At 44.8% G+C, this 27433-nt stretch overlaps 1 protein-coding gene across 6 annotated transcripts in view; it reads right to left on the bottom strand.

The window, feature by feature from the left end:
• LOC122542254 (interleukin-2 receptor subunit beta-like) overlaps positions 1-27433 on the bottom strand; it is a 114927-nt gene that overhangs the window by 5790 nt on the left and 81704 nt on the right. For all 6 annotated transcript variants that reach the window (XM_043679798.2, XM_043679797.2, XM_087978309.1 and 3 more), the window contains 5 exons: positions 19745-19932; positions 13236-13381; positions 11327-11522; positions 8010-8112; positions 5484-5574 (listed from right to left, as the gene is read on the bottom strand). In XM_043679798.2, the coding sequence (XP_043535733.2) occupies positions 5484-5574; positions 8010-8112; positions 11327-11522; positions 13236-13381; positions 19745-19932 (724 nt within the window). The remainder of the gene's footprint in view (positions 1-5483; positions 5575-8009; positions 8113-11326; positions 11523-13235; positions 13382-19744; positions 19933-27433) is intronic.

The raw sequence follows: 27433 nt of genomic DNA, 5'->3' as shown, positions 1-27433 counted from the left end.
AATCCCATGTCTCTCCATCTGAATCCCATGTCCCTCCCTCTAAATCCCATGTCCCTCCATCTAAATCCCATGTGTCCCTCCATCTGAATCCCATGTCCCTCAATCTGAATCCCATGTGTCTCCATCTAAATCCCATGTCCCTCCATCTGAACCCCATGTCTCTCCATCTAAATCCCATGTCCCTCCCTCTGCACCCCATATCCGTCCATCTAAATCCCATGTCCCTCCATCTAAATCCCATGTCTCTCCATCTGAATCCCATGTCCCTCCCTCTAAATCCCATGTCCCTCCATCTAAATCCCATGTGTCCCTCCATCTAAATCCCATGTGTCCCTCCATCTGAATCCCATGTCCTTCAATCTGAATCCCATGTCCGTCCATCTAAGTCCCATGTCCCTCCAACTAAATCCCATGTCTCTCCATCTGAATCCCATGTCCCTCCCTCTAAATCCCATGTCCCTCCATCTAAATCCCATCTCCCTCCATCTGAATCCCATGTCCCTCCATCTAAATCCCATGTCCCTCCCTCTGCACCCCATGTCCGTCCATCTAAATCCCATGTCCCTCCATCTAAATCCCATGTCTCTCCATCTAAATCCCATGTCCCTCCCTCTGCACCCCATGTCCGTCCATCTAAATCCCATGTCCCTCCCTCTAAATCCCATGTCCCTCCATCTAAATCCCATGTCCACCCATCTGAATCCCATGTCTCTCCATCTGAATCCCATGTCCCTCCCTCTGAATCCCATGTCCCTCCATCTAAATCCCATGTCCCTCCATCTGAATCCCATGTCTCTCCATCTAAATCCCATGTCCCTCCCTCTGCACCCCATGTCCGTCCATCTAAATCCCATGTCCCTCCATCTAAATCCCATGTCCCCCCATCTGAATCCCATGTCTCTCCCTGAATCCAATGTCCCTCAATCTGAATCCCATGTCCCTCCATCTGAATCCCATGTTCCCCCATCTGAATCCCATGTCTCTCCATTTGAATCCCATGTCCCCTCATCTGAATCCCATGTCTCTCCATCTGAAACCCACGTCCCTCCATTTGAATCCCATGTCCCTCCATCTGAATCCCATGCCTCTCCATCTGAATCCCTTGTCCCTCCATCTGAAACCCACGTCCCTCCCTCTAAATCCCATGTCTCTCCATTTGAATACCACGTCCCTCCATCTGAATCCCATGTTTCTCCATTTGAATACCACGTCCCTCCATCTGAATCCCATGTCTCTCCATTTGACTCCCATGTCCCCCCATCTGAATACCATGTCTCTCCATCTGAAAACCACGTCCCTCCATCTGAATCCCATGTCCCTCCATCTGAATCCCATGCCTCTCCATCTGAATCCCATGTCTCTCAATTTGAATCCCATGCCCCTCCATCTGAATCCCATGTCCCTCCATCTGAATCCCATGTCCCTCCATTTGAATCCCATGCCCCATGATCTCAAACCTATGCCCCTCCATCTGATGCGCAGCAGCAGCAAATTTGACATTCAGTAAAAACAAAATCGTTGTGTTTCGTTGTATAGCTGACTTTTCCCCAGAGAAGGTACTTCTGTGACAGAGGCTGGCTGGAATCTTTAAACCATGAGAGGTGGGCACTTCAGAAGCAGACGACTTTGAGACTTATGGAAGGTAATCCCTTTGATGAGGACAGGGCTGTCAGGCAGAATGACTTCTGCTTGCTCATAACTGCCGCACCATTTCACAAAGAAATTTCACTTTGGTTGAAAGCTAAGTGTTCCAGAAGTGTTTGTGGTTTTCCGCCTTTCAGCTAAGAGAGAGAGAGAGAGAGAAAAAAGCTAACCCAGAGTCTCGGGGGGATGCCACCAGGGTGTGGACTGCCAGTGATGGCAAGGAGGAGGATTAGATTAGAGTCCTATAGTGTGGAAACAGGCCCTTCGGCCCAACAAGTCCACACCGACCCTCCAAAGAGTAACCCACCCAGACCCATTTCCCTCTAACTAACGCACCTAACCTACGGGCAATTTCCCAAGGCCAATTCACCTGTCCTGCACATCTTTGGACTGTGGGAGGAATCCAGAGCACCCGGAGGAAACCCACGCAGACACAGGGAGAATGCGCAAACTCCACACAGACAGTCGCCCGAGGATAAGAAATGGGCAGGAGAGTGAATGTTTTAGATTTCATTTCCCAATCTGTAAAAGGCCTGAATGATGGATGCCTTCATTGTTGGACTAATTAACCAGACTGTGAAAGGCGATCAAATTTTAGGGTCAGGTCTGTCTTTTTTAATTGTCTTATGAAAGAGATCTGAGTCTACGGGCATGCACGTGACTTGGCATAGATTTAAAATCGAACCACAAAGAAGGAAAAAAAACCCTACTTATTAACATTGTGAAGCTATGCTTCACCTATAAGCCATCAAACTGATATTTCCTATCTGTAACTCATGTGGTTTTTAACTTACTAACGTCTCACGGTTTTACAATGACTCAAGACGCTGTTCAGTCAGCAGACTCATATTCAAAGGTCACAGCGATATTTCGGTTGTGTCTTTATTCGACATTCTCCTACAGGCATCTTCTAAGGGACAAAACCCAATGTTACCCACCTCAACCGAAGCAAGAGATCACTTCCTACCCCCTCACTCTAGCCCGATGGCCCTGTGACATTTCTTAGCCTTGGTTCAGAAGTAGGACATGACACTGATCTGGCGTTTATGAGTTCGAGGCCTTAAACCCGAGTCTTGAGCCCATTTTCCGGGCTGACATCCCAGTGCAGGCTTTTTAGGAACTTGCGCTAGGTGAAATGTCTGCTCATTCAGCGCATGTGAACGACATGACTTGAAGCAGAATGGACACCCTGACTGACTTACCTCTTAACTGATGCTGCTACAAAACCATTCATGAAAGAAACAAGAACGAGAGAGCAGAACTTTAAAGAGATGTGCAAATGAGTTAAGGATGATGTGAGAGAAAAGCTTTTTCACTCACTATGGGAAGTATTGCCTGGAAGTGTGGTGGAGACAGGTTTCATTGAAGCATTGAAGAGGGGCAATGGATGGTTGTTTGGATAGAAATGGTGAGCAAGGTATGAGGATAAAGGCAGGTGACTGGCACTGGGCCATAGAAGTAGTACAGGCAAAATGGGCCAAATGGCCTCTTTCTGCACTATGCCAATTCTGATTATTTTCACATTGCTTTCTGTGGGAGCTTGCTGTGTGCAAATTGCTGTTTTTCTCTACATTAGGACAGTGATTTATGTTGTGGACAGTGATTTGTGTTGTAGACAGAGGGGGAGTCAGAGCAAGGGCAACAGACAGTGAGGGTGGTGTAAACTATCAAGATTTGGAGATGCCGGTGTTGGACTGGGGTGTACAAAGTTAAAAATCACACAACACCAGGTTATAGTCCAACAGGTTTAATTGGAAGCACAAACTTTCGGAGCGACGCTCCTTCATCAGGTTGTTGGACTATAACCTGGTGCTGTGTGATTTTTAACTTTGCAAACTATTAAGTAATAGTTTTAAGGTGAGAGGGGAAAGATTTAAAAGGGAGCTGAGGGGTAACCTTTTCACACAGAGGGTAGGGTGTACATGGAACAAGCAGCCAGAGGAACTGGTGGAGGCTGGTACATTTACAGCATTTAAAAGGCTTCTGGATGGGTATATGAATCGAGGGATATGGGCCAAATGCTGCTAAATGGCATAGGTCAGATTGGGATGTCTTTCGGTGTAGACGAGTTGGATGGAAGGGTCTATTTCTGTGCTGTATGATGCTGTGACTATACTTCAGAAATACGTCAAAGGTTGTAAAGCATTTTGAAGTGCCCTGAGTTTAGGAGAGTTGCCCCACTTTTATTGCATTTAACAGCGGAGCAGCTATGCAATGTTGTCATGGTGGAATTTATCTTGCACGGCTTGTGATATGGGTTATGATGCATACTTGGTTTGGGAACGTACAATAAACCAGTACCTTGTGATACTATGAATAATGAGTCGACCAACATATTTCAACAGAAGGGATGGAGCTGTCTCAGGCCTTGGAGAGGTAGCTTTGCAGGTGGGGGTGCGACTGGAAACTTGCAAAAAATGTTATTGAGGTGGCTTCAATAAGATCATAATATAGGAGCAACCTTAGGCCATTCGGTCCATCTAGTCTGCTCCTCCATTTGATTTGATCATGCTTGACCTGATCATGTGTAAACTCCACTTTCTGCCTGTTGCTCATCCCTCTTGATTCCTTCGATGTATTAAAATGGGTTAACCTCAGCCTTGACTGTACTTAATGACCCAACCTCGACAGCGCTCTATGGTGCACAGATCTACAGACCACTGAGAGAAGAAATATCCTTTGACCTCTCTCTTAAACGCAGTCCGTTTGGGGACACCATCCAGGATGACACTCCACGTGCTGCATTTAACTGGCTGCCACAGTCTTCACAAGGACTGCTCAGTCATATCTGCAGCGGTGAGTCAAAGGAACAGCATCTTACGAATATGGAAAGGAGACGGACAATATTTGGACAGTCACAGAGTCATAGAGTTGTACAACACGGAAACAGACCAACTCGTCCATGCTGACCAGATATCCCAACCCAATCTAGTCCCATTTGCCAGCACCCGGCCCATATCCCTCTAAACCCTTCCTATTCATGTACCCATCCAGATGCCTTTTAAATGCTGTAATTGTACCAGCCTCCACCACTTCCTCTGGCAGCTCATTCCATACCACCCTCTGTGTGAAAAATTTGCGCCATAGGTCCCTTCTGAATCTTTCCCTTCTTCCCTTAAACCTATGCCTTCTAGTTCTGGACTCCCCTACCCCAGGGAAAAGACTTTGTCTATTTATCCTATCCATGCCCCTCATGATTTTATAAACCTCTATAAGTTCACCCCTCAGCCTTCGACGCTCCAGGGAAAACAGCCCCAGCCTATTCAGCCTCTCCCTATTGCTTAAACCCTCCAACCCTGGCAACATCCTTGTAAATCTTTTCTGGATCCCTTCAAGTTTCACAACGTCTTTGACTCTGTGACTCCACTTTCAAGGAGCTATGAACCTGCAGTGCAAGGTCTCTTTGTTCAGCAGTTGCCCTAGTGGAGTTGTGAAGGTTTCTTGCAGGAACGTATTAAATTGGACAGTGTCTTGTGGCAGGGCACATGTGTCAGAAGCAACGAAAGTCAATCTGTGCTCAGCAAGCACCCACAAAGACTACAGTGATAATGGCTGGACAGCCTGTCCTTGGTGATGCTAATTCAGTGCTGAATATTGTGGATCAGTGCTTGGAAGGGGTGGAAGAGGGAGATAACTGCATCACATTTAGAAAGGTGTGCCCTTGGAGCGCTGTAACCCAGAAGACTGCAGGTCAAGAGCAGGATAAGGCTGGGCTGCTCTCCCCTCATTGGCAGAGACCAGATGTGGTTAAATGGTTGCTCACATCCTGTACATTTTCTACATTTCTGCAGTGGAAAAGAAAATGAGGCGATGGTATTATGCCAGAAACACCGACGAACCTGAAAATTGCCTCCGTATGTTGCATTCAGCTCGTAAAAGAACTTGCCAGGATCTGGTATCGACAGCCAATGGAGTTTCTTCACATTGTACCTTCGGGACAAACAAAGCTCTCAGTTAGAAAACCATGGATGGAGGAATGGCAAAACCCGTGCCTCTCGAACTGGGGTCGAAGGGGTCCCTGGGGGCTTTTCAATGATGTGAATGACGTTTTGGTGTGGGCAGTTCAGGAACCTGCAACTTACTGTCCCATAAGACATAGGAGCAGCAGTAGGCCATTCAGCCCATCCTCTGCCATTCAGTGAGATCATGCTGGTCTGATAATCCCCCACTCCACTTTTCTGCCCTTTCCCCACAACCCTTGATTCCTTTCTGGATTAGCATGGTAGGTAGCAGACAGCAATAGGCATCCTTGCAAGAAGATTCGCAGCAAAGTTAAAATCAACTGGGCGAAAGTGAGGACTGCAGATGCTGGAGATTAGAGTCAAGATTAGAGTCAAGATTAGAGTGGCGCTGCAAAAGCACAGCAGGTCAGGCAGCATCCAAGGAGCAGGAAAGTAAACATTTCGGGCAGGAGCCCTTCATCAGGAATCCTGCTCCTCGGATGCTGCCTGACCTGCTGTGCTTTTCCAGCACCACTCTAAACATGACTCTAATCTCCAGCATCTGCAGTCCTCACTTTCATCTAGCAATATCCCTGGGTCAATAAGCAGCAGTGGAAGGATAGAAAATCTTGGTCCACTTAGGAGCACTGCCCATCAGTAGACAGACACATCCTGATGAAGAACTCATGTTTGAAACGCCGACTCTCCTGCTCCTCGGATGCTGCCTGACCGGCTGTGCTTTTCCAGCGCCACAATTTTCGACGTTGATCTCCAGCATCCGCAGTCCTCACTTTCTCCTATTTACCCCTGAAAGAGTGCCAACAGGAACCATTGTGTCCAATGGCACTCTCAGGACAACAAGAGAAAGGTCTCGCGGTGAGGGGTTCAAAGCTGCTGAACTGGCTTTGGGTTACTTTTCAGCTTAAGGGAAAGATTAAACGTTTTCACATCATCGATGACCTATTCCCTCCATTAGACAGTCCATGTGATCAAATGTTATGCCAGGACCTTTAATAGAATCACACAGGAACTTTACACAGGAAACCTGAACGTGCAGGATGTCTATGGCATCCTCGTTTTGATGAGGGTCTGTGTCGACTCGCCATTTGAAAAGGAGTTCCTTCACCCCAAAACGTCTACTCCAGGAGAAGGGGAATGGTCAGGGAGGAGCAGTAAGGGGTGAAAGAGAGGTAGAAAAATTAAACGTATCGAGAGAGAGAGATAGAAGAAAGAAGAGAAAGCGAAAGAAGGTTTCGCATTTAGGTAGCACCTTTCATGATGGCCAGGTGTCTCTCTGCCAATGAAAATGGTTTCTCGAGATGTTGCAATGGCAGTCAGTTTGTGCACACCAAGCTCTCACTAACAGCAATGTGGCAGTTGGTCAGATAATCGGATTTTGGCAATGTTAATTGAATGTGGAAATTGTCTGGGGTAATGGGGATAACTCCCCCAATCTTTGGAACAGTGCCATTGCATCTCCTCTTGGAAGAGGCGTCAGTTTAGCATCTTGCATCCAGAATGTACTATCTGTGCAGCAGTCCCTCAGTGCTACCCTGTTGTGCCAGCTTTGTCCCTGCTGTGGGACTTGAAGGCCCGACTGAGGTGGTACCAGTGCTACGCACTGAGCCATGGCAGACACTTGAAGGCAAGAGGGAGAGAGAGGGAGAGATTAAAGGGCAAGAGGAAGAGAATGAAGAAGACAGAGAGAAGGAGAACAAAGGAACACATGTAGAGACGAGAGTGAGATTCCGGATTTATAATCCCACAAGATAATGGGAATGATGGGTCCAGACTGACAGTCTGACTGAAAACAACAAATGCTGGAAATCACAGTGAGTCAGGCAGCATCTGTGGAGAGAGAGCAAGCTAATGTTTTGAGTCGAGATGACTCTTCATCAGAGCTTGAACATTGTTGGCTAGGGTTCCACTCATGGCAGCATAACCTATCTCACCTGCACATCCCCGAAAATTATGTGCAACTTCCCACGGCCAACCCACCCTAACCTGCACACCTTTGGACTGTGGGAGGAAACCACAGCACCTGAAGGAAACCCACCCATTCTCCTACAGGGAGAATGTGCAAGCTCCATGCAGACAGTTGCCCGAATCTAACCTGGTTCCCTGGCGCTGTGAGGCAGAGTGCTAACTAGAAGATGACTATAAGATGTTAAGAAACGGGGAGCTTTTGGGATAAGGGTCAGTTCTCCTCACTTGTTGCTCAGTTGCTCGTCAAGTGAGCTGGGTTACCAATCCATGAGGATAGCTTGCTCTGCTCATTACTTTTAATGATACACAAAGTGAATGATGAATGGCTGAGTTTACGATGGAGCTGTAACTGGTGAGGAGGTAAACTGCTCCTCAGTAGTGAAGGAGCCTCTAGCAACATCGTCGAGTTAAGCATCAACATCAACAGACCGTGTTTACCTTCTTATGGTCAGTTGAGTAAAGGTCAAGATGACCAAAATGGCGAACACAATCAGGATTCCAACGATTAGCAGAGAATTGACCTGGGTCACTCCGAAGATACCTGGAAAGGAAATGTGAAAGGAGATAGATAAAGGGCCGAATGTTTCTGCCACGCTGTGTACCGGTGACCTCTCGGCAAGAGAGTGCTCGGAATTGCTCACGCCATTAATACGTTCTTAAAGCATGCTCAGAATCACCCACAGCCTGAGCACGCTCAGAGTCACCCACAGCCTGAGCATGCTCCTCCTGATGTTCCTGAGGGCTGGGCCATTGGAGGGTAATTGCCATTGCCCTCTGCAGGATTGATTGCTAACAGATTCTCCCACTCTTACCACCCACCATCAGGGGCTTGGGCAAGACACCAATCAACCATTGTTTGCTCAACAAGTACAGGACATTGGTTAGGCCACGATTGGAATGCTGCATGCAATTCTGGGCTCCCTGCTATAGGAAAGATGCTGTGAAACTTGAAAGGGTTCAGAAAAGATATACAAGGATGTTGCTGGGGTTGGAGGGTTTGAGCTACAGGGGGAGGCTGAATAGGCTCGAGCTGTTTTCCCTGGAGCGCCAGAGGAGTGACCTTATAGAGGATTATAGAATCATGAAGAGCTTGGAGAGAGTAAATAGGCAAGGTCTTTTCCCCAGGATGGAGGATCCCAGAACTAGAGGGCATAGAGTTAAGGTGAGAAGCAAAAGATTTGAAAGGAACTGGAGGGGCAACATTTTTTTCACTCAGAGTGCAGTGCGTGTATGGAATGAGCTGCCAGAGGAAGTGGTGGAGGCTGGTACAATTGCAACATTTAAAAGAAATGTAGATGGATATATGAATAGGAAGGGTTGAGAGGGATATGGGTCAAATGCTGGTAAAGGGGACAAGATTAATTGAGGATATGTGGTCAGCATGGTTGAGCTGGATCGAAGGGTCTGTTTCTGTGCTGTACAGCTCTATGACTCTATGTCTCTAAGCGATGGCAAGAATCTTGAACCTCAGAACTTCTAGCCCAGTGGTGGGGACACTATCTGACAAATGAAGCTCCTGACAAATGAAGACCCAACTCCAGAAATGGAATGAGGTGAGTGATTGGTCGATGTATATTCTTGAAGGGCTAAGTCATTGGAAGAGCTCCTGACTTCCATAAGGAATGCTATTTTAGTCTCTGTTTTCAGATGCACCTAACACAAGGCCACAATATGCCATTCCCTTTGATAGGCATGGAAAAAAAATCAGCCTGGATTGGTTCCTCCGATCTGGGAATTGGATATCCTGGCTAAAAGGTGGATGTGTTACCAACTCATAGAACCAAGAGGCTGGGAGGAAATTTTCTTTTATTCATTCACAGGATGAGGGCATCGCTGGCTCGGCCAGCATTTATTGTCCATCCCCAATTGTGCAGAGGGTAGTAATGAGTTAGCTATAGGTCTGGAGTCACATGTAGGCCAGACCAGGCAAGGATGGCAGTTTCTGTCCCAAAAGGACATCAGCGAACCGGATGGGTTTTTATGACAATCGGCAATGAGTTCATGGACATCATTAGACTCTTATTTCCAGATTTGTTTTGTTTTAATTGAATTTAAATTCCACCATCTTTGGCCATGGTGAGATTCAAACCCAGCTCCCCAGAACATTACCTGGGTCTTTGGATTAGAAACAAGTTGGGGAATCAAGGGTTACAGGGAAAGGGCAGGAGGGTGGGCGTAAGGAGTGTCAGATCTTGTGTGATCCTATTGAATGGTGCGGCAGGCTCGAGGGGCCGAATGGCCTACTCCTGTTCCTATTTCCTGGATTTGACACTACGTGCCTGTGGCTATGATTGAGGTGGGATTTCATGATGCAAAAGGAAGAAACATGTGTAGGCCAGATCAAGGTGAGGAATGGCAGATTTCTTTCCCTAATGGACCGGATATGTTTTTACAGTCGAAAAGTGTGACGCTGGGAAAGCACAGCCGGTTAGGCAGCATCCAAGGAGCAGGAGAGTTGACATTCATGCCTGAAACGTTGACTCTCCTGCTCCTCGGATGTTACCTGACCTGCTGTGCTTTTCCAGCGCCACACGTTTCAACGTTGACTCTCCAGCATCTGCAGCCCTCACTTTCTCCAGGTAGGTTATTACAATAACTTGGTAGTTTTGTGAACACTATTTACCATTTTATCTTGGATTTACTAAACCATCGGATTTAAATTTACCACAGGATTTGAACTCCTGCATCCTGACCGTTAGCTGTAGCCTCCGGCTGAATGTGGCGTGGATTGTCATGAATTCCTGGAGACAGACACAAGATTCCAAAGATTGATGATCTGGGAGCAAATGAAGGAACTGTGGAGCTTGAAATCCTTCAGTGGGGTTCAATGGCCTGTTGGCATTATCATTGGATTGTTAATCCAGAGACCCAGGTAGTGTTCTGGACATCCCAGTTCAAATCCTGCCATGGCCGATGGTGTAATTTGAACTCAATAAATATCTGGAATTAACAGCCTAATGGTGACCATGAATTGATTGTCAGGAAAAACCCATCTGGTTCACTAATGCCCTTTAGAGAAGGAAAATGCTATCCTTACTAGGTCTGGCCTACATGAGACTCCAGACCCGCAGACAATATGGTTGACTCTTGACTCCCTCTGGGCAATTAGGGATGGGCAATGAATGTTGGTCTAGCCAGCAACGCCCTCATTCTGGGACTAAATAACAAAAAAGTGAAACTCAACCCACGTATTGTCAACAATACAAGTAAACCCTGTCATGTCGAAAACATGAGAGGTTCCATCATCGGAAATATAAACACTGGAACTTCTGTGTGTTTAATTAAAACTTTGATGGTGAAAAGAAAAATGACTTGCTGTGAAATCTCTGTTCGTTCATAGTATTCATGGAACCCCTACAGTATGGAAACAGGCCATTTGGCCCAACAAGTCTATACTGACCCTCAGAAGAGTTGACCACCCAGACCTATTCCCCTACTCTACATTTACCCCTGACTAATGCACCCAACCTACACATTGCTGAACACTGTGGACTAATTTAGCATGGACAATTCACCCAATCTACACATCTTTTGGACTATGGGAGGAAACTGGAGCACCCAGAGGAAACCCATGCAGACACAGGGAGAATGTGCAAACCCCACACAGATAGTCACCCGAGGCTGGAAGTGAACCTGGGTTGCTGGTGCTGTGTGGTAGCAGGGCTAACCACTGAGCCATCAGCAAGATTTCAAGCATATACCCTGCAGAACCTCGGTGATAGAGTACTATGTGCGCTAAAGAATCCCATCTTTACCGTCCAGGTCTTCGGCTACTGCCGATTTCCACTTGACCTCTTGACTCCATTCGCTCCAGGTGCTCCTGTAGCCATCTGGATTGTCATCCACTATTTTATTGCGGATTTGCGCCATGTAGAGACGGTTGGGTTTCAGGTTAGACCCGTCAATCATTGCCTGTTGTTTGAGTTTTATACTGCGAAGCCTCCTGGCATTCTAGAAATCAAGAGAGCACAATGGGTTACAGACTCCACACGGGTACCTGGTGTGATGCTGAACGCTAAACCGATCTCTACCAGTCAGGAAGGATATGAAAAGGGTCAATCCATTTCACAGGTATCTGAAATCTTCGAAGCCCAAAAATAAGCAGCTCACAAAATTTAATTTTAAAGAGGGAGCTGGATTGCTCCTGGAGAATGTTCATCGCTCCTGAAGTAAGCCTTTTCATAAAGTCCGAGCACAGAAACAGACTCTTCGGTCCAACCAGTCCAGAAACCCAAACTAAACTAGTCCCAACTGCCTGCTCAGGGCAGGACCTATATACTTAATGGTAAGATCATAGGGAGTGTTGCTGAATGAAGAGATCTTGGAGTGCAGGTTCATAGTTCCTTGAAAGTGGAGTCACAGGTAGACAGGATAGTGAAATGGTGTTAGGTATGCTTGCCTTTATTGGTTAGAGCATTGAGTATAGGAGTTGGGAGGTCATGTTGTGGCTGTACAGGACATTGCTTAGGCCACTATTAGAATATTGTGCCCAATTCTGGTCTCAGTGATATAGGAATGATGTTGTAAAACTTGAAAGGGTTCAGAAAAGATTGACAAGGATGTTGCTAGGGTTGGAGGGTTTGAGCTATAGGGAGAGTCTGAACAGGCTGGGGCTGAATTCTTTGGAGCGTCCTTGAGGGGTGACCTTATAGAGGTTTATAAATCTTGAGGGGCATGGATTGGGTAAGTAGGCAAGGTCTTTTCCTGGAGTGGGCGGGGACATAGGTTTAGGATGAGAGGGGAAGGATTTGAAAGGGACCTAAGGGACAACTCTTTCACACAGAGTGGTACATGTCTAGAATGAGCTTAGATTCTTAGATTTCCTACAGTGTGGAAACAGACCCTTCAGCCCAACAAGTCCACACTGACCCTCTGAAGAGCAACCCACCCCCTTACATTTACCCCTGCACCTAACACTATGGGCAATTGAGCATGGTCAATTCATCTAACCTGCACATCTTTGGATTGTGGGAGGAAACCGGAGCACCCAGAGGAAACCCGCGCAGACATGGTGAAAATGTGCAAACTCCACACAGACAGTTGCCCGAGGCTGGAATTGAACCCGGGTCCCTGGCGCAGTGAGGGAGCAGTGCTAACCACTGGGCCACCGGGCCACCCCCTGCTGCCAGAGGAAGTGGTGGAGGCTGGTACAATTACAGCATTTAAAAGGCATCTGGATGGGTACATGACTAGGAGGGATTTAGAGGGATATGGGCCAAATGCTGGCAAATGGGACTAGATTAATTTAGGATATCAGGTCGGCATGGATCAGTTGGACCAGAGGTTCTATTTCTGTGCTATACATCTCTCGGACTATGACTCCACGAAATGTCAGTCTAATTTCGTTTTGAAATCCTCAATCACCTCTGCTTCCACCACTCTCACAGGCACGTTAGTTCCAGTTCATTACCACTTGACATGCGCAGACATTACTTCCTTGCATACTCCTGCATCTCTTTGCCAAGATCTGAAATCTGAGTTCCTGTGTCTTTGTACTGTCGGCTAATCAGAACAGAATTTTTTCATTACCTTATCCAAACCCATTATAATCTCATACACCTCTATCTAATCTCCCCACAATCTACTTGTCTTTCAGGAGGACTAACTTAACCGAACCTTGTTGCAAAGATGGTCTACGACTGTCAAAGATATGAATCTACGTACTGTCCACTGTTCATCTTCAGTTTTGTATCTCATTTCAATTTGCAGTTTATCACCGAATTCCATCTCGTAGTATATCATCCAGCTGAAATCGGTCTGGTCTTGGGAATTATTGGTGACCGTTAAGTTGTATGGTGGTTTCAGTTTAACTGCAATGATGATGGAAAAAAAAAACATTAGACAGCTGTAGTTCTTAAGATGTTGGAAAATGCTTTCATGTCAAGAATAAAGCACAGACTGACAGAGCAAAGGTTCAATTTTGTTGCTTCTGAGATTGTTGTAGGAATTAGTCTCTACAATTTCAGCCTTGCTCCTGCCAAATCACTGATCGAGAGAGATGACATCGACAGGCTAACCTCCCTCATAATTTGGCCGTGATACCGAGGTGTCGGTGTTGGATTGGCGGGGACAAGGTCAGAAGTCACATGACACCAGATTATCGTCCAACTGGTTGATTTGAAATCTCAAGCTTTCGGAGGGGCAACACCCTAAAAACCTGTGAATTCAAATAAACCTGTTGGACTATAACCTGGTGTCGTAATTTCTAACCTGACAATTTGGGATTAAGCCAACAAGGGATGGCACAATGGTTAGCACTGCTGCCTCACAGCGCCAGGGAACTGGGTTCGATTCCAGCCTCAGGCGACAGTCTGTGTGGAGTTTGCACGTTCTCCCTGTGTCTGTGTAGGTTGCCTCTGGGTGCTCCAGTTTCCTCCCACCATCCAAAGATGCATAGGTTAGATTGGCCATGCTAAATTGGCCTGTAGTGTCCAGCGATGTGCTGGCTAGGGTTGACTAGCCATGGGGAGTGCAGGGTTGCAGGAATGAGGGAGGCCTGGATAGGATGCTCTCTGGGGGAGCAGTGTGGACTGAATGGCCTGCTCTCACGTTATGAGGATTCTATAAAGCTATAACAAATTCAATCAGGAAGTTTGCAAGAATGGGTGGCACTTTCCAATCTTACTTCGAGATTTAAGGTCTTAAATAACAGCAACAACCTATATCTCATACATATCCAACACCTTTCATTGTAATGAAAAGTCTCAAGGCATTTTGCAGGAGCATTATAAAACTACTATGACACTGAGCACAGAAGGAGTGATTAGATCAGATGACCAAATGTATAGCCAAAGAGGAAGTTTTTTGAGGAATGTCTGATAAGAGGGAAGTGAGGAGGGGCTTGGAGAGGAGTAGTATATTATCTAAATGTTGAATGGCCGCAGTGTTTTGAGATGCAGAAAGATCTAGGTGTCCTCATGTATGAATTGCAGAAGTTTAGTATCCGGCAATAACAAGGAAGTAGGCAAGCTAATTTTTATTATTCAGTCGTGGGATTTAGGGGTCACTGACTGGGTCAGCATTTATTGCTGGTCCCTGGTTGCCCCTTGAGAAGATGATGGTGATCTGCCATCTTGAACCACCTCAGCCCACCCACAATGCCATTAGGGAGGGAATTCCAAGATTTTGACCCAGCAACAGTGAAGGAACAGCCAATATATTTCTAAGTCAACATGGCTTGGAGGCGAACTTGCAGGTGGTGGTGTTCCCATGTATCTGCTGCCTTTTTAGATGGAAGTGCTTGTGGGTTTGTAAGGTGTTGTCTAAGGAGCTTTGGTGAATTTCTGCAGTGCATCTCATACATAGTACACACTGCTGCTACTGAGCATTGATGGTGGATGGCATTTGTGTGGCATTTGGGTGTTTGTGGCTGTGGTGCCAATCAAGTGGGCTGTTTTGACCTGAGTCAAGCTTCTTGAGTGTTGCTGTACCCATCCAGCAAAGTGAGGAGTATTCCATCACACTCCCAACTTGTGCCTTGTAGATGGTGGACAGGCTTTGGGGAGTCAGGAGAGGAGTTACTGGTCACCGTATTCCTAACCTCTGACTTGTTCCTGTAGCCACTATGTTTATATGGTAAGTCCAGCTGAGTTTCTAGTTGATGGTAATCCCCAGGATGTTGGTAGTGGGGGATTCAGTGAAAGTAACACCAATGAATATCAAAGGGTGGTGGTTAGATTGTCTCTTGTTGGAGATAGTTATTATCTGGCATTTGTAGGCGTGAATGTTACTTGCTACTCGTCAGCCCAAGCCTGGATATTGTTCAGATCTTTGAACATGGACTGCTTCTGTAGCTGACAGGAGTTGCAAATGGTACTGAATATTATGTAATCATCAGCGAACATCCCCCCTTCTGACCTTATGATGGAGGGAAGATCATCGATGAAGCAGCTGAAGGTGGTCGGGCCTGGGACACTCCCCTGAGGAACTCCTGCAGAGATGTCCCGGAGCTGAGATGACTGACCTTTTCAACGAGAACCATCTTCCCTTGTGTCAGGTATGACTCCAAATGCCAGAGAGTTTGCCCCCGATACCCATTAATTCCAGTTGTGCCAGGGCTTCTCAATGCCACACTCGGTCGATTGCAGCCCTGATGTCAAGGGCTGTCACTCTCACCTCAGCCTCTGGAATTCAGCTCTTTTGTCTACATTTGAACCAAGGCTGTGATGAGGTCAGGAGCTGAGTGGCCCTGGCGGAACCCAAACTGGGTGTCACTGAGCAAATTATTGCTCAGCTACTTGATAGCGCTGTTGACGACACCTTCCATCACTTTATTGATGATTGAGAGTGGATTGATAGGGCAGGGTTGGATTTACCCTGACTTTGTTTACATGATATACCTGAGCAATTTTCTGTATTGTTGGGTAGATGTCAGTGTTGCAACTGTACTGGAACATCTTAGCTAGGGGAATGGCAGGTTCTGGAGCACAAGTCTTCAGTATGATTGCTAGCATGTTGTCAGGGCCTACAGCCTTTGCAGTATCCGGCATCTCCATCCATTTCTTGATATCATGTGGAGAAAATTGAACTATCTGAAGAACCGTATCTGTGACGCTGAGGAGGCCGAGATGGATCATCCAGTCAGCACTTCAGGCTGAGGCTTGCAGTGAAAGCTTTAGCCTTACCTTTCGCACTGGGCTCTTCTATCATCAGTGAGTTGTTTAAGTATTCACCACCATTCACGACTGGATGTGGCAAGACTGCAAAGCTTGGATCTGATCCGTTGGTTGTGGAATCATTTAGCTCTGTCTATCACTAGATGCGTATGCGGTTTGGTATGCAAGTTGTCCTGTTTGGTGACTTCACCAGGTTGACACCTCATTTTTAGATATGCCTGGTGTTGCTCCTAGCATGCCCTCCTGCACTCTCCGTTGATCCAGGGTTGATCCCCTGGCTTGATGGCAATGATTGAGTGAGATTAGGAGGGCATTTTACTGAGTAGTTTTGATCCAGTCAGTGGATACGGGATGTTTCCTGTCATAGAAGAATCTAGAACCAGGGGTTCTAGAGCTTAGCATTTCTAGCCCAAAAGTAGGGAAGCTCTCACAAGACATCTTCCAGCTACTCTGCCTATTCCTTAATGTCTGGAGGCTCTGGTCAAAATGCCCTGCAATTGTGAAAGGCAAGAGAGAGCAACTTGATGTTGATAGTGGGGGAATTCAGTGAAGGTAACACCATTGAATGTCAAGGGGTGGTGGCTAGATGTCCTGGACCTGAGATGACTGACCTTTTCAATGATGCAACTTGATGTTGTGTAATCCCTATCCATAATTTCATCTTTGGAGTCCAGTATTGTTCAAGTAAATCTATGTGCTGTTCCTTCAATCTAACCTTCCAAAGTGCTGGAGAATTTCACCCTCAGGCCAACACTTGGAGGTGCCGGTGTTGCACTGGGGTGGGCAAAGTTAAAAATCACACAACAGCAGGTTATAGTCCAACAGGTTTCTTTGGAAGTACTAGCTTTCAGAGCACCAGGAGCGGTCAAGATAATTCCAGATAGCTGATCCAACGCGGTAAGATTAACGGAACAGAGGAACAGAGCGAAACTTTGGTGTACATCGACAGAGATCTTTAAAGGTGGGAAGAACAGAGCCTTACAGTCTGGAAGCAGGCCATTGAAGCCCATACTGACCGTCCAAACAGCATCCTACCCCATAACCCTGTATTTCCCATGGCTAACCCACCTAACCGCCCCTGGACATTATGGGGCAATTCAGCCTGGCCAATCCACTCTAACCTGCATATCGTTGGGCTGTAGGAAGAAACTGGAGCACCCAGAGGAAGCCCACACGGACACGGGGAAACTCCACACAGACAGTTGCCCGAGGCTGGAATTGAACCTGGGTCCCTGAGGCAGCAGTGCTAACCACTGAGCCATTGTGCTGCTCAAGACAAAAAAGGGCTAATTAAAAAGTCAAATAGATTTTGTTTTTTTCTCTTTACACTGTTGCTTTGAATCTAAAATCAAGGAAATGATGTTTGATTTGTACCTCATGGTGGTTGAGCCACAGTTAGAACATTGCATGCCATTCTGAAAATGTGGGGCTTTTTCTTGCCAGAATAGAAAGGTTAAATGTTCTTATGAGTCTCTCATAATTCTGAACAGTTCTGAGTTGGTAAACAGTGACAAATCTTTTCCACCAGTTGGTGCATTGGGCATGGAGAGCTTGGTCACAGCAAAAGACAAACAAAGGGTTAAGTTAAAAGATTGAAATTTCATAGAGTCATAGAGATATACAGCACGGAAACATACCCTTCAGTCCAACTCATTCGACCAGATATCCCTATCCAGTTTAGACCCATTTGCCAGCACTTGGCCTATATCCCTCTAAACCCTTCCTATTAATATATCCTCTTAAATGTTGTAATTGTACCAGCCTCCTCCACTTCCTCTGGCAGCTCATTCTATAATTGCACCACCCTCTGTGTGAAAAAGTTAGCGGGTCCTTTTTAAGTCTTTCTCCTTTCACCTTAACCCCATACCCTTTGGTTTTCTCCCACCCCGGGGAAAATACCTTGCCTATTTACCCAATCCATGCCCCTCATGATTTTATTAACTTCTGTAAGGTCACCCCTCACCCTCCGACACTGCAGGGAACAAAGCCCCAGCTTATTCAGCCTCTTTCTGTAATGTGTATCACAATAAGTAAGTAGGAAGGCAAATTTGAATGTTGGCCTTTATTGCAAAGGAGATGGGGTTTAAAAATAGGGACGTCTTGCTAAAGGTATGCTGGACCTTGGTTGGACTGCACTGAGAGTACTGTGGAGAAAGTGAGGACTGCAGATGCTGGAGGTCATAGTCGAGAGTGTGGTGCTGGAAAAGCACAGCAGGTCAGGCAGCATTTGAGGAGCAGGAGAATTGATGTTTCGGGTATAAGCCTTTAATCAGAAAGAGTACTGTGTACAATTTAAGCCTCTTCATTTGGTGTTGGGGGGGTGGGGTACTTGAGTTGGTAGTTGTTAAGGCATTTATTCGGCAATTGACTGGTATGAAGGGGTTGGTTTATGAGGAAATGTTGAGCAGGTTAGCCCAATAGTCATTGGACTTTCAAAGAATGAGAGGTGATCTTATTGAAACATATGAGTTTCCAAAGATCCTTACCAGGATGAATGCCAAGGGGATGGAAACAGGGGAGGGGACCTCAGTTTCAGAATAAGGAAATTCCTATTCTCCTATAGCGTCATTACCCTTGGAAGTTCCCAAAGTTGGGCTTTTAAAGGGTTGGGTATTCAAGGCCGAGTTGGACATTTTATGATTGACAAGGAAGGCTATGGGGTGGCAAGGTGGAGTTAAAGCACCAATCAGATCAGCCATGGACCTACTCAATGGTAGAACATACTCAATGGGCCAAATGGCCTCTTTTGTGGTCTTGGTGAGTCCACTTCTGGAGTACTGTGTGCAATCCTATCATTGGAAGGATATTATTAAACTGGAGAGGGTTCAGAAAAGCTATGCAAGGACGTTGTTGCCAGGAATAGAGGGTTTGAGATATGGTTATAGACTGGGACTTTTTTCACTGGAGATTGTGAGGTGACCATATAGAGAATTATAAAATTATAAGGGGCATAGATAAGGTGAATTGCAAAGGTCTTTTCTCCATGGTGAGGGAGTTGAAAATGAGGGAGCATATTTTTATGATGAGAGGAGAAAGATTTAAAAACGATACGAGGGGCAACTTTTTTCAACAGGGAGTGGTTCGTGTGTGGAGTGAACTGCCAGAAAAAGTGGTGGGTGCAGGTAAAGTTACAACATTTTAAAGATGTTTGGATAAGTTCATGAATAAGAAATGTTTGGAGGCCAAGTACAGGGACTAGTTTAGTTTGGGGACCTGGTCAGCATGAACTGGTTAGACCGAGGGGACAGTTTCTATGCTGTATGACGCTATGACTCTTAAATTCCCATAAAGATGCCCTTTAAATACGTACTATTCAATTATACAGAACAATACATAGGGAGACAACATCCGATATACAAGCTTTATGGAAGAGAGCTTTTGTAGTACATTGGCAGTGTCCCTACCTCTGAACCTGGACACCTGGGTTCAAGATCCACCTGCTCCAAAAGTGTGTAATAATGTCTCTGAGCATATTGATTGGAAAATATTTGCAGTCTAGTATGTGTTTGTAACAAGAAGAGAGACAGTTATCAATAATTAAATGTTAATTCAACCTACTGTTGTGCAATGGTTTGAAATTTGGAATCCAAGCTACTGCAGCCTGAGACTCAGGGCCTGGGCAGAGCAGAGTCATGTTAAAGGTCTGTCCAGCAGCGAAAAACAGGAAAGTGAGATTGCAGCTTCTGCCTTGCATCTCCGATGAGCCCGGTTCACTCTTTGGGGTGCAGGTCTTTGGAAATTCAGGCCTATAAGACACAAAAGAAGTTTCAGAGCAAGTTGGTGGATGTTTCCATCTGAGTAGGCCCATATCCTTCGATGGAACTGACGCTAGCTCGCTTCCCTGCAGGAAGTGTGTCCCAAAACCAAACAGTAGAGGTTTTCATTATACTGAGGGATTCTGTTGGGAGTACAAATAAGGAACAATAGGAGGCCACTCGGCCCTTTGAGGCTGTTCTGTCATTCAATAAGATCGTGGCTGATTAGATTTCAACCCCCACTCTACATTCTTGTATATCCCCAATCGCCTTTCATCCCCATTGGAATCAAGAATCTATTTACATTTGCAATAAAAATACTTAATGATATATCATCCACTGCCTTTTGTAGAAGGGAATTCCAAAGACTCTCAGGCCTGAGAGAAAAATTGTTTCCATGTCTCTTGTTTAATGTGTCTCTTATTTTGAAACAGTGACCCCAAAAGTTCCAGATTTTCTCACAAGAAACATTCTTTCAACATCCAACTGGTCAAATCCCCTCAGGATCTCATATGTTTCAATTAAATCATTCTTCTAATTTCCAGAGGCCTACTCTTTTATCAAAAGATAATCCACTCATTCTGGGTTTTATAAAAAGTTGAAAGAGTTGCAGATGCACACACACACGCACACACACATATACGCACATATGCACACACGTATCCACACACATTCATGCGCATATACACACACACATGCACACACATATACACATATACATATTCATTTGTGAATGAATCATGAGGTGTTCAAAAGCTATTGTACCAAAACAGATGGCTCACTGATGTGTGAAACAGTTTTGAGAAGATTGCTATACATACATTCAAGTGTAAATATGAGAAAATGACACCTGAACACCACCCTTCTGGATACAAAACACAGATGGATGCCATGACTACCTCGTGCACACAAAGACATGCACACAAAGACACATGCACACACCCATAGGCAGACATACGTACACACGCACACACATATATACACACACGCACACACATATCACATACATGCACACGCCCATAGACACATACACACACACACGCACACCCACAGACACACATACATACACCAACAGATACACAGACACACACATACACACACATACATACAGACACAGACACCTTTCTTTCTCCTAGACACACACACACAGACACAGACACACACACATGTACACACGTACACACGTACACACACAATTGCTTTTGTGAAGAGCTTTAATGTATTTGACTACATTAAAGGTATTGTTTGAATACCCGTTGTTGGCATTTTAATACCGATCTTGGCTAATCTAACAAACCTGCTGACCAGGCTCTGCACAATGTGTAAACAAAGACATTTGGATTTTAGCCAAAGGTTGTGTTGCGGAGGTTTAATGATCTGTAGGTTTTGAACATTGTGTTGTTTGTCAAGTGAGGAAGTGGCTTCACTGTTTTTGAGTACACAAGCGAGGGTTTAAATTTATGTGTGATCTCGAGAATTGTGAAAGTCCACCACCACAAGGTAGTCATGGTATCCATCTGTGTTTTGTGTCCAGGAGGGTGGTGTTCAGGTGTCATTTTCTCATATTTACACTAAAATGTATGTATAGCAATCTTCTCAAAACTGTTTCACACATCAGTGAGCCATCTGTTTTGGTACAATAGCTTTTGAACACCTCATGATTCATTCACAAATGAATTACGGAGTCACAAAGCTATGGGAGTAATGCTAGCATAGAGGGAGACCATTTGCTCATCATGTCCAAGTTATTTTTCTGTAACAGCAGTACCACCTGGCCTCTCTTCCATAAAGGCAAAATACTGTGGATGCTGGAAATTTCATGCAAACAGAGAATGCTGGAGAAACCCAGCAGGTCTGGGAGCATCTGCGTAGACAGAAAACAGAGTTAATGTTTTGAGTCTGGTATGACTTCTTCAGAACTCTGTTTCTTTCCAAAGTTGCTGCCAGTCCTGCTGAGTTTCTCCAGTATTGCTTTCTCTCTCACCTCTTCCTGCATCTCAGTAGATATAATCATTTCAGATAATGACCTGACTCTCCCTTAAATGCCTTGATTGAATTTGCTGCCCTCGCAGTTAGTCTCAGGTGGTACACGTCTGTTCCTCACCACTCACTGCTTGAAAATAATTGACTTTGATGTTTTTGCTAATCACCTTAAATTTTTGTTCTCTGCTTCTGCCGAAGGGAACAGTTTCTCCTTCTCTATTCTGTCCAGACCCTTTCCAATTTCAAACGACCCCCTCAAATCTTCTCTCAACCTTCACTGCTCTAAGGTGCCCAGCTTATCACGGAGGGCTGTTGAGGTTGGGTTGTTAAGTAGATTCAAGACTGTGACAGACAGATTTTGAATCAGTGATGGAGTAACAGGTTATAGGCATTGAAGATGATTAGATCAGCCATTGAATGTCTGACCAGACTCGATGAGCTGAATGGTCTACTTCTCCTACGTCTTACGGTCTAATAGTAACCCTTATTACTTGGATCCATTCTTGTGAATCTTTCCTTCACCCTCTCCAATGGCTTCCCCTCCTTCCTAAAATGCAGGCCCAGAATTAGACACAATTTAAGGTTGCACTGTGCTATAGTCATAGAGTCATACAGCACAGAAACCTTCGATCCAGCTCGCCCATGCCAGCCAGATTTCCAAAACTAAACTAGTCCCTTTTGCCTGCACTTGACGTATATCCCTCTAAACCTTTCCTACTCAGGTCCAACAGTCTTTTAAACATTGTGACTGTACGTGTATCTGGCAGCTCATTCCAAATATGCACCACCCTCTGCGTAAAAAGGTTGCTCCTCAGGTCCCTTTTAAATCTTACCCTCTCACCTTAAACCTCTGCCCTCTAGTTTTAAACTCTCCCACCCTGAGGAAAAGACTTTTGTGATTTACCTTATCTATGCCTTTCATGATGTATAAACATCTATAAGGTTAACACCTCCCCTGCCCCCAACCCCCCCCAATTATCCAACTGCTGTTCAGCTTCCTCCCAGTTTCATGCAAAGTTTGTACCAATCTTAATTGGGTGGAGGTTCATCCAAATTGCAAACTACTATTTTACAGATCCCTAATGCATCCTATTGGAATGCAGACTTAGCCATAGAGTCATACAGCACAGAAACCTTCGATCCAGCTCGCCCATGCCAGCCAGATTTCCAAAACTAAGCTAGTCCCTTTTGCCTGCACTTGACGTATATCTCTCTAAACCTTTCCTGGAAACATGGGCAGAAATACCACTCTTCCTGAAAGTAGAGAGAGCTTCAGTATTGGCGATGCCTGCTGCTTTTGGGGCAGTCCACTCGCCATCCAAACTGTAGCTCCCCAGGTTCAACAATCGCTGCAGTGATAGGGAGAAGACATTGCATGCACTGTTTTTTTATTGTTTAGATCTTACCCAGTGCTGCCGTAACTCCTCTGATTTCCAGAGTGATCATGGGGAGAACAGAAATGGAACTATGGCTGTCATCCATCTCAAAGAACAATAGGCTGACTTGAAGGAAATGGAGCTGGGCTGGTCAGGGAGTATCCTGCGCATTATCAGGTGGGTTTTACAGCTGTGTTAATGTCTCCCCCTTCACCTCTGGGCTTGACTCAAGTTGCTGTACATTAGCAACACACACACACACACACACACATATGTATATATATACACACACACACACACACTCACTCACACATACACACACTCACACGCAGAGATACACACACACAGCCATGTATGTATTTGCACATCACACATATAGCCACACACATACATAACACAAACAGCCACACACACACTTACACACTTACATACACCCACACATACACACATGTATCCATATGTACACACACATACACAAATATGTGCCCTCACAAATGTAAGGTGTTGAAATGCAGATGTCAGAATTCTAATTTCATTACAAGTGTGTATGGGTGTGTGTGGCTGTGTGTTTTTTTTTGTGTGTCAGTGTGTATGCATCTTTAAGTCTATTTATGTGTGTCTGTGTGCGAGTGTGTGCGTATGTATGAGTCGTGTGTGTCTGTGTGCATGTGTCTGTGTTATTGTGTGTGTGTGTATGAGTCTATGTCTGTGTGAGTATGTGCATGTGTGTGTGCCTCATGTATGAGTACATTCTGTGTGTCTAATTTTGACTGAATACAAACCTCAGTTTTGGTGATGAAAGGTTCACATGTCAATGAGGTTTGGGAACTGTGATCACTCTATAACACAGTTGGAGAGCTATAATAATGTGTGAGACAGTGATGCTATTGGGGTATTTCTGTACTTGTTAATGCACCTCTCTGCAGTGGTTTGTTTTAATAAATGTGTTCACCAGAAAAACCACCTTATGTCCTGAAAAACATATTTTTCTTCTTGCTTTTGGAACACAGGTGGGGTGGGTACAGAATGAGGCGTGGTAATCCTTTCGAAATTTCAAGTGATCTGTTTATTCACTAACAGATGAATATATCTCTCTTTGTCTTGGTCTCGTTGCAGTTTGCCCCATGTTTGGAGTAACAAACTGAGAATGCTTTAACTCAGTTTTCTCACATAACTCATAGAATCCCTACAGTGTGGAAACAGGCCATTAGGCCCAACAAGTCCACACCGACCCTCTGAAGAGTAACCAACCCAGATCCATTCCCCTAACTTATAACTCTGCATTTACCCCTAACTAATACACCTAACCTACACATCCCTGAACACTACCGGCAATTTAGCATGGCCAATTCACCAAACCTGCACAAATTTGGATTGTGGGAGGAAACCAGAGCACCCGGAGGAAACAGACAGGTGGGGAATGTGTAAAGTCCACACAGACATGTAAGGTATAGGGTTAAAATTGTGCAGAATAAGGGAACAGGTGTTGCTTCTGCAAAAGCTTACATTATAAAATTAGGCTGCGCATGCCAGTACTAAACAGTGAGAAGTGAAAACAGGTAGAATTATCTATGACTGATAGGGCAGAGTGACCGTGTAGCAGGATGTACTAGGCACAGGAAAATAGAAGAAGCAAAAACAGATAGAATTATCTATGACTAACAGGGCAGAGCGACTGTGTAGCAGGATGTACCAGTAACAGGAGAATAGTGTGCCAGTCTCAGGAGGGATGTGGCCAACGGATGGAATTTAGTTTGGCAGGATGATCGCACGAAGACAGCAAACTATGCCAGGATAGTCACATATAAGGAATGAGATAAATAAGAGTAAGGGGCAACAGGCTTAGGGTAATGGGAGAAGTAAACAGAGGCAGAAAGAAGCTAGACAAAAATGGAGTAAAGCTAGAGCTTGTGATAGGCTACACGCTACAGCAAAAGTAACCAATGGGGTGAAAGGGGAGGACTGAGAGACACAACTGAACAGCATAAATCAGAATGTAACCCTCAGATCGGGGTGCTTACTCGTGAGGCACCCGTTCTTGCATATACGTATCAATAAAATTCGCTGCTTCAGAATTTGACTTGGACTGAAATTTATTAATATGTGAGTTTTGTTTCTCACAATTTGGGGGCTCGTCCGGGATGTCCATCATCACCAGCAGGGTGGGCACTGTCGACAGCTGGGAAGACGCATCCCGTTCCTTTTAGAACGGTCCCGTGTTCGTCGGCAGGTGGGTTCCCCCTTCTGGTTGACTGTTTGAGATCCGATGAGAGTCTATCTGAACCAGGCGAAAGTAAGTAGGCACAGGGAGCCAGGCAACTCCATGCATGGACCAAGGTAGGAAAAGAGATTTTTAAGTACTGCCTTGGTGGCTGGGATTGATTTCTAGTAGTTAATAAGTATCTAACGAAGGAATTCAGTATGGGCTGTGCCGAGGGTAAAGTATAAGCCTCCGGGAAAAAAAATGGAAATGGAGGTGAGGTCCCTGACAACATACCTCCAGAAAGTCCGTTGGGCAGGATGTTGTGGAATTGGTAAAATAATACTTGTACAAGAGAAAAAGATAGCAAAAAGATGATTAAATATTGTTGCTTTGTATGGACTAAGGAGTCCGTTCTTTGTCCCGCCGTCTTCTGGCCAAAGTACGGGTCGGACGAAGACTGGGTTTGTAAATATTTGAATTTCTATGTCAACAGAAAACAGCCGTTCAGTCAGGAGGGATCAGATTATGCTTAGTGTTGGAAAGGCTAGTAGCTGAAGGGCTACTTTGTAACTAAATCATGGCCAGACATCCGAAAACAAATTCAGAAAATAGATTGGTGGAGTGAGAAATCACTTGAGGAATTATTGAGAGAGGCACAGAAAGTGTTTGTAAAGAGAGAGGATGAGAAGCAAAAACACAAGGCAAAAATGATGGTAGCCACGGTTGACGAAGTAGTCAAGAAAAGAATCGAATCAGTGACTAGTAACCGGAGTGGAGGTGGCAGCACGTAGAATATAGAGGAAGGGGTAGAGGACGAGGAGGACCTTTTGTAGGGTCCAGTCGACAGGGACAAGGACAGAGGTGGAGACCCCAACAAGCAGGGTGTTACATCCAGAAAAGAAAATTCAAAAGATAGAGGGGTGGAGCGAGAAGCCTCCAGAGTTGTTGTTGCGGGAAGCTCAAAAAGTGTCTGTGAGATACGGTGTGTGTGTGTGTGTGATAGAGAGAGAGAGAGAGAGAGAGAGAGAGTAAAGAGCTGTACAGCTAATAGAAAGTTTAACCCTTTGTGATTCGGTTTGAATGCACATTTGTTTGTTGGTGATTGAGTGTTTGTGCTTTGTTCCCTGGAGCTTGAGATCCGGGACTGTTTTGAATCTGATTTCTATTATGGAAATTTAACATGATTTCTTTTAAGATTAAGGATTTTACAGTGATTATGAAATAAAATGTTGACTCTTGTTCTTTTTACAGGCCATGACTGCCTTACTATCAGTTTCTAACTAATCTCTTTTATCCTTACATAAAAGCGATTTCAAATCAACTTAATACGGAGGAAAACAACATGATAACCTTTTTTTGTGTTTCAGACTCATTTGTTTTCACTTAATTTTAAGCTGTAGCTTTATTCAGAAAGTTCCCTCCCTCAAAGACAGTTGAAGTTTCAGTTCAACATTAGATTGTAATAAATCAATCCTATGGTTAATATCTGTGACCTTGGATTTGGCCATTATTCATGCATTAGAAGTTTTTTTTAAACTTGAATAGACAAATCCTTTTAAGACAGCTCTGGTTATTTCACGACCTATTGCATTGTAATTGAGCAATGACTGGTCAGGACTACTTAAGAAAACTAATTTTGGATTTAAATTAAGAGACTAAAACCGGGTAATAATAGTTGATTTCAAAGTTGGGAACTGTATGCATTTTACATTTTAAATATTAAATAATGAATAAATGAATTTATAATATATAAATATATATTTACAAGTAAGATTCCAAAATGCATAGTTAGGAACAGGCTTTAAAGTTAGACAAACATAAATTGATAAATTGGTATTTGAAGCTATAGGGAGCAAGAAATATTGCAATATTTCTTTAAAAAAAATCAAGGTCTAAACAAAACATTGGGTGATGAAGAATGGCCATGAGG

Source organism: Chiloscyllium plagiosum, unplaced genomic scaffold (assembly GCF_037043375.1).
Source record: "Chiloscyllium plagiosum isolate Xiang-an unplaced genomic scaffold, Cpla_swu_hap1 HiC_scaffold_33, whole genome shotgun sequence".
Classification (NCBI taxonomy): Eukaryota; Metazoa; Chordata; class Chondrichthyes; order Orectolobiformes; family Hemiscylliidae; genus Chiloscyllium; species Chiloscyllium plagiosum.
This window is presented reverse-complemented; position numbering and strand designations above follow the sequence as displayed.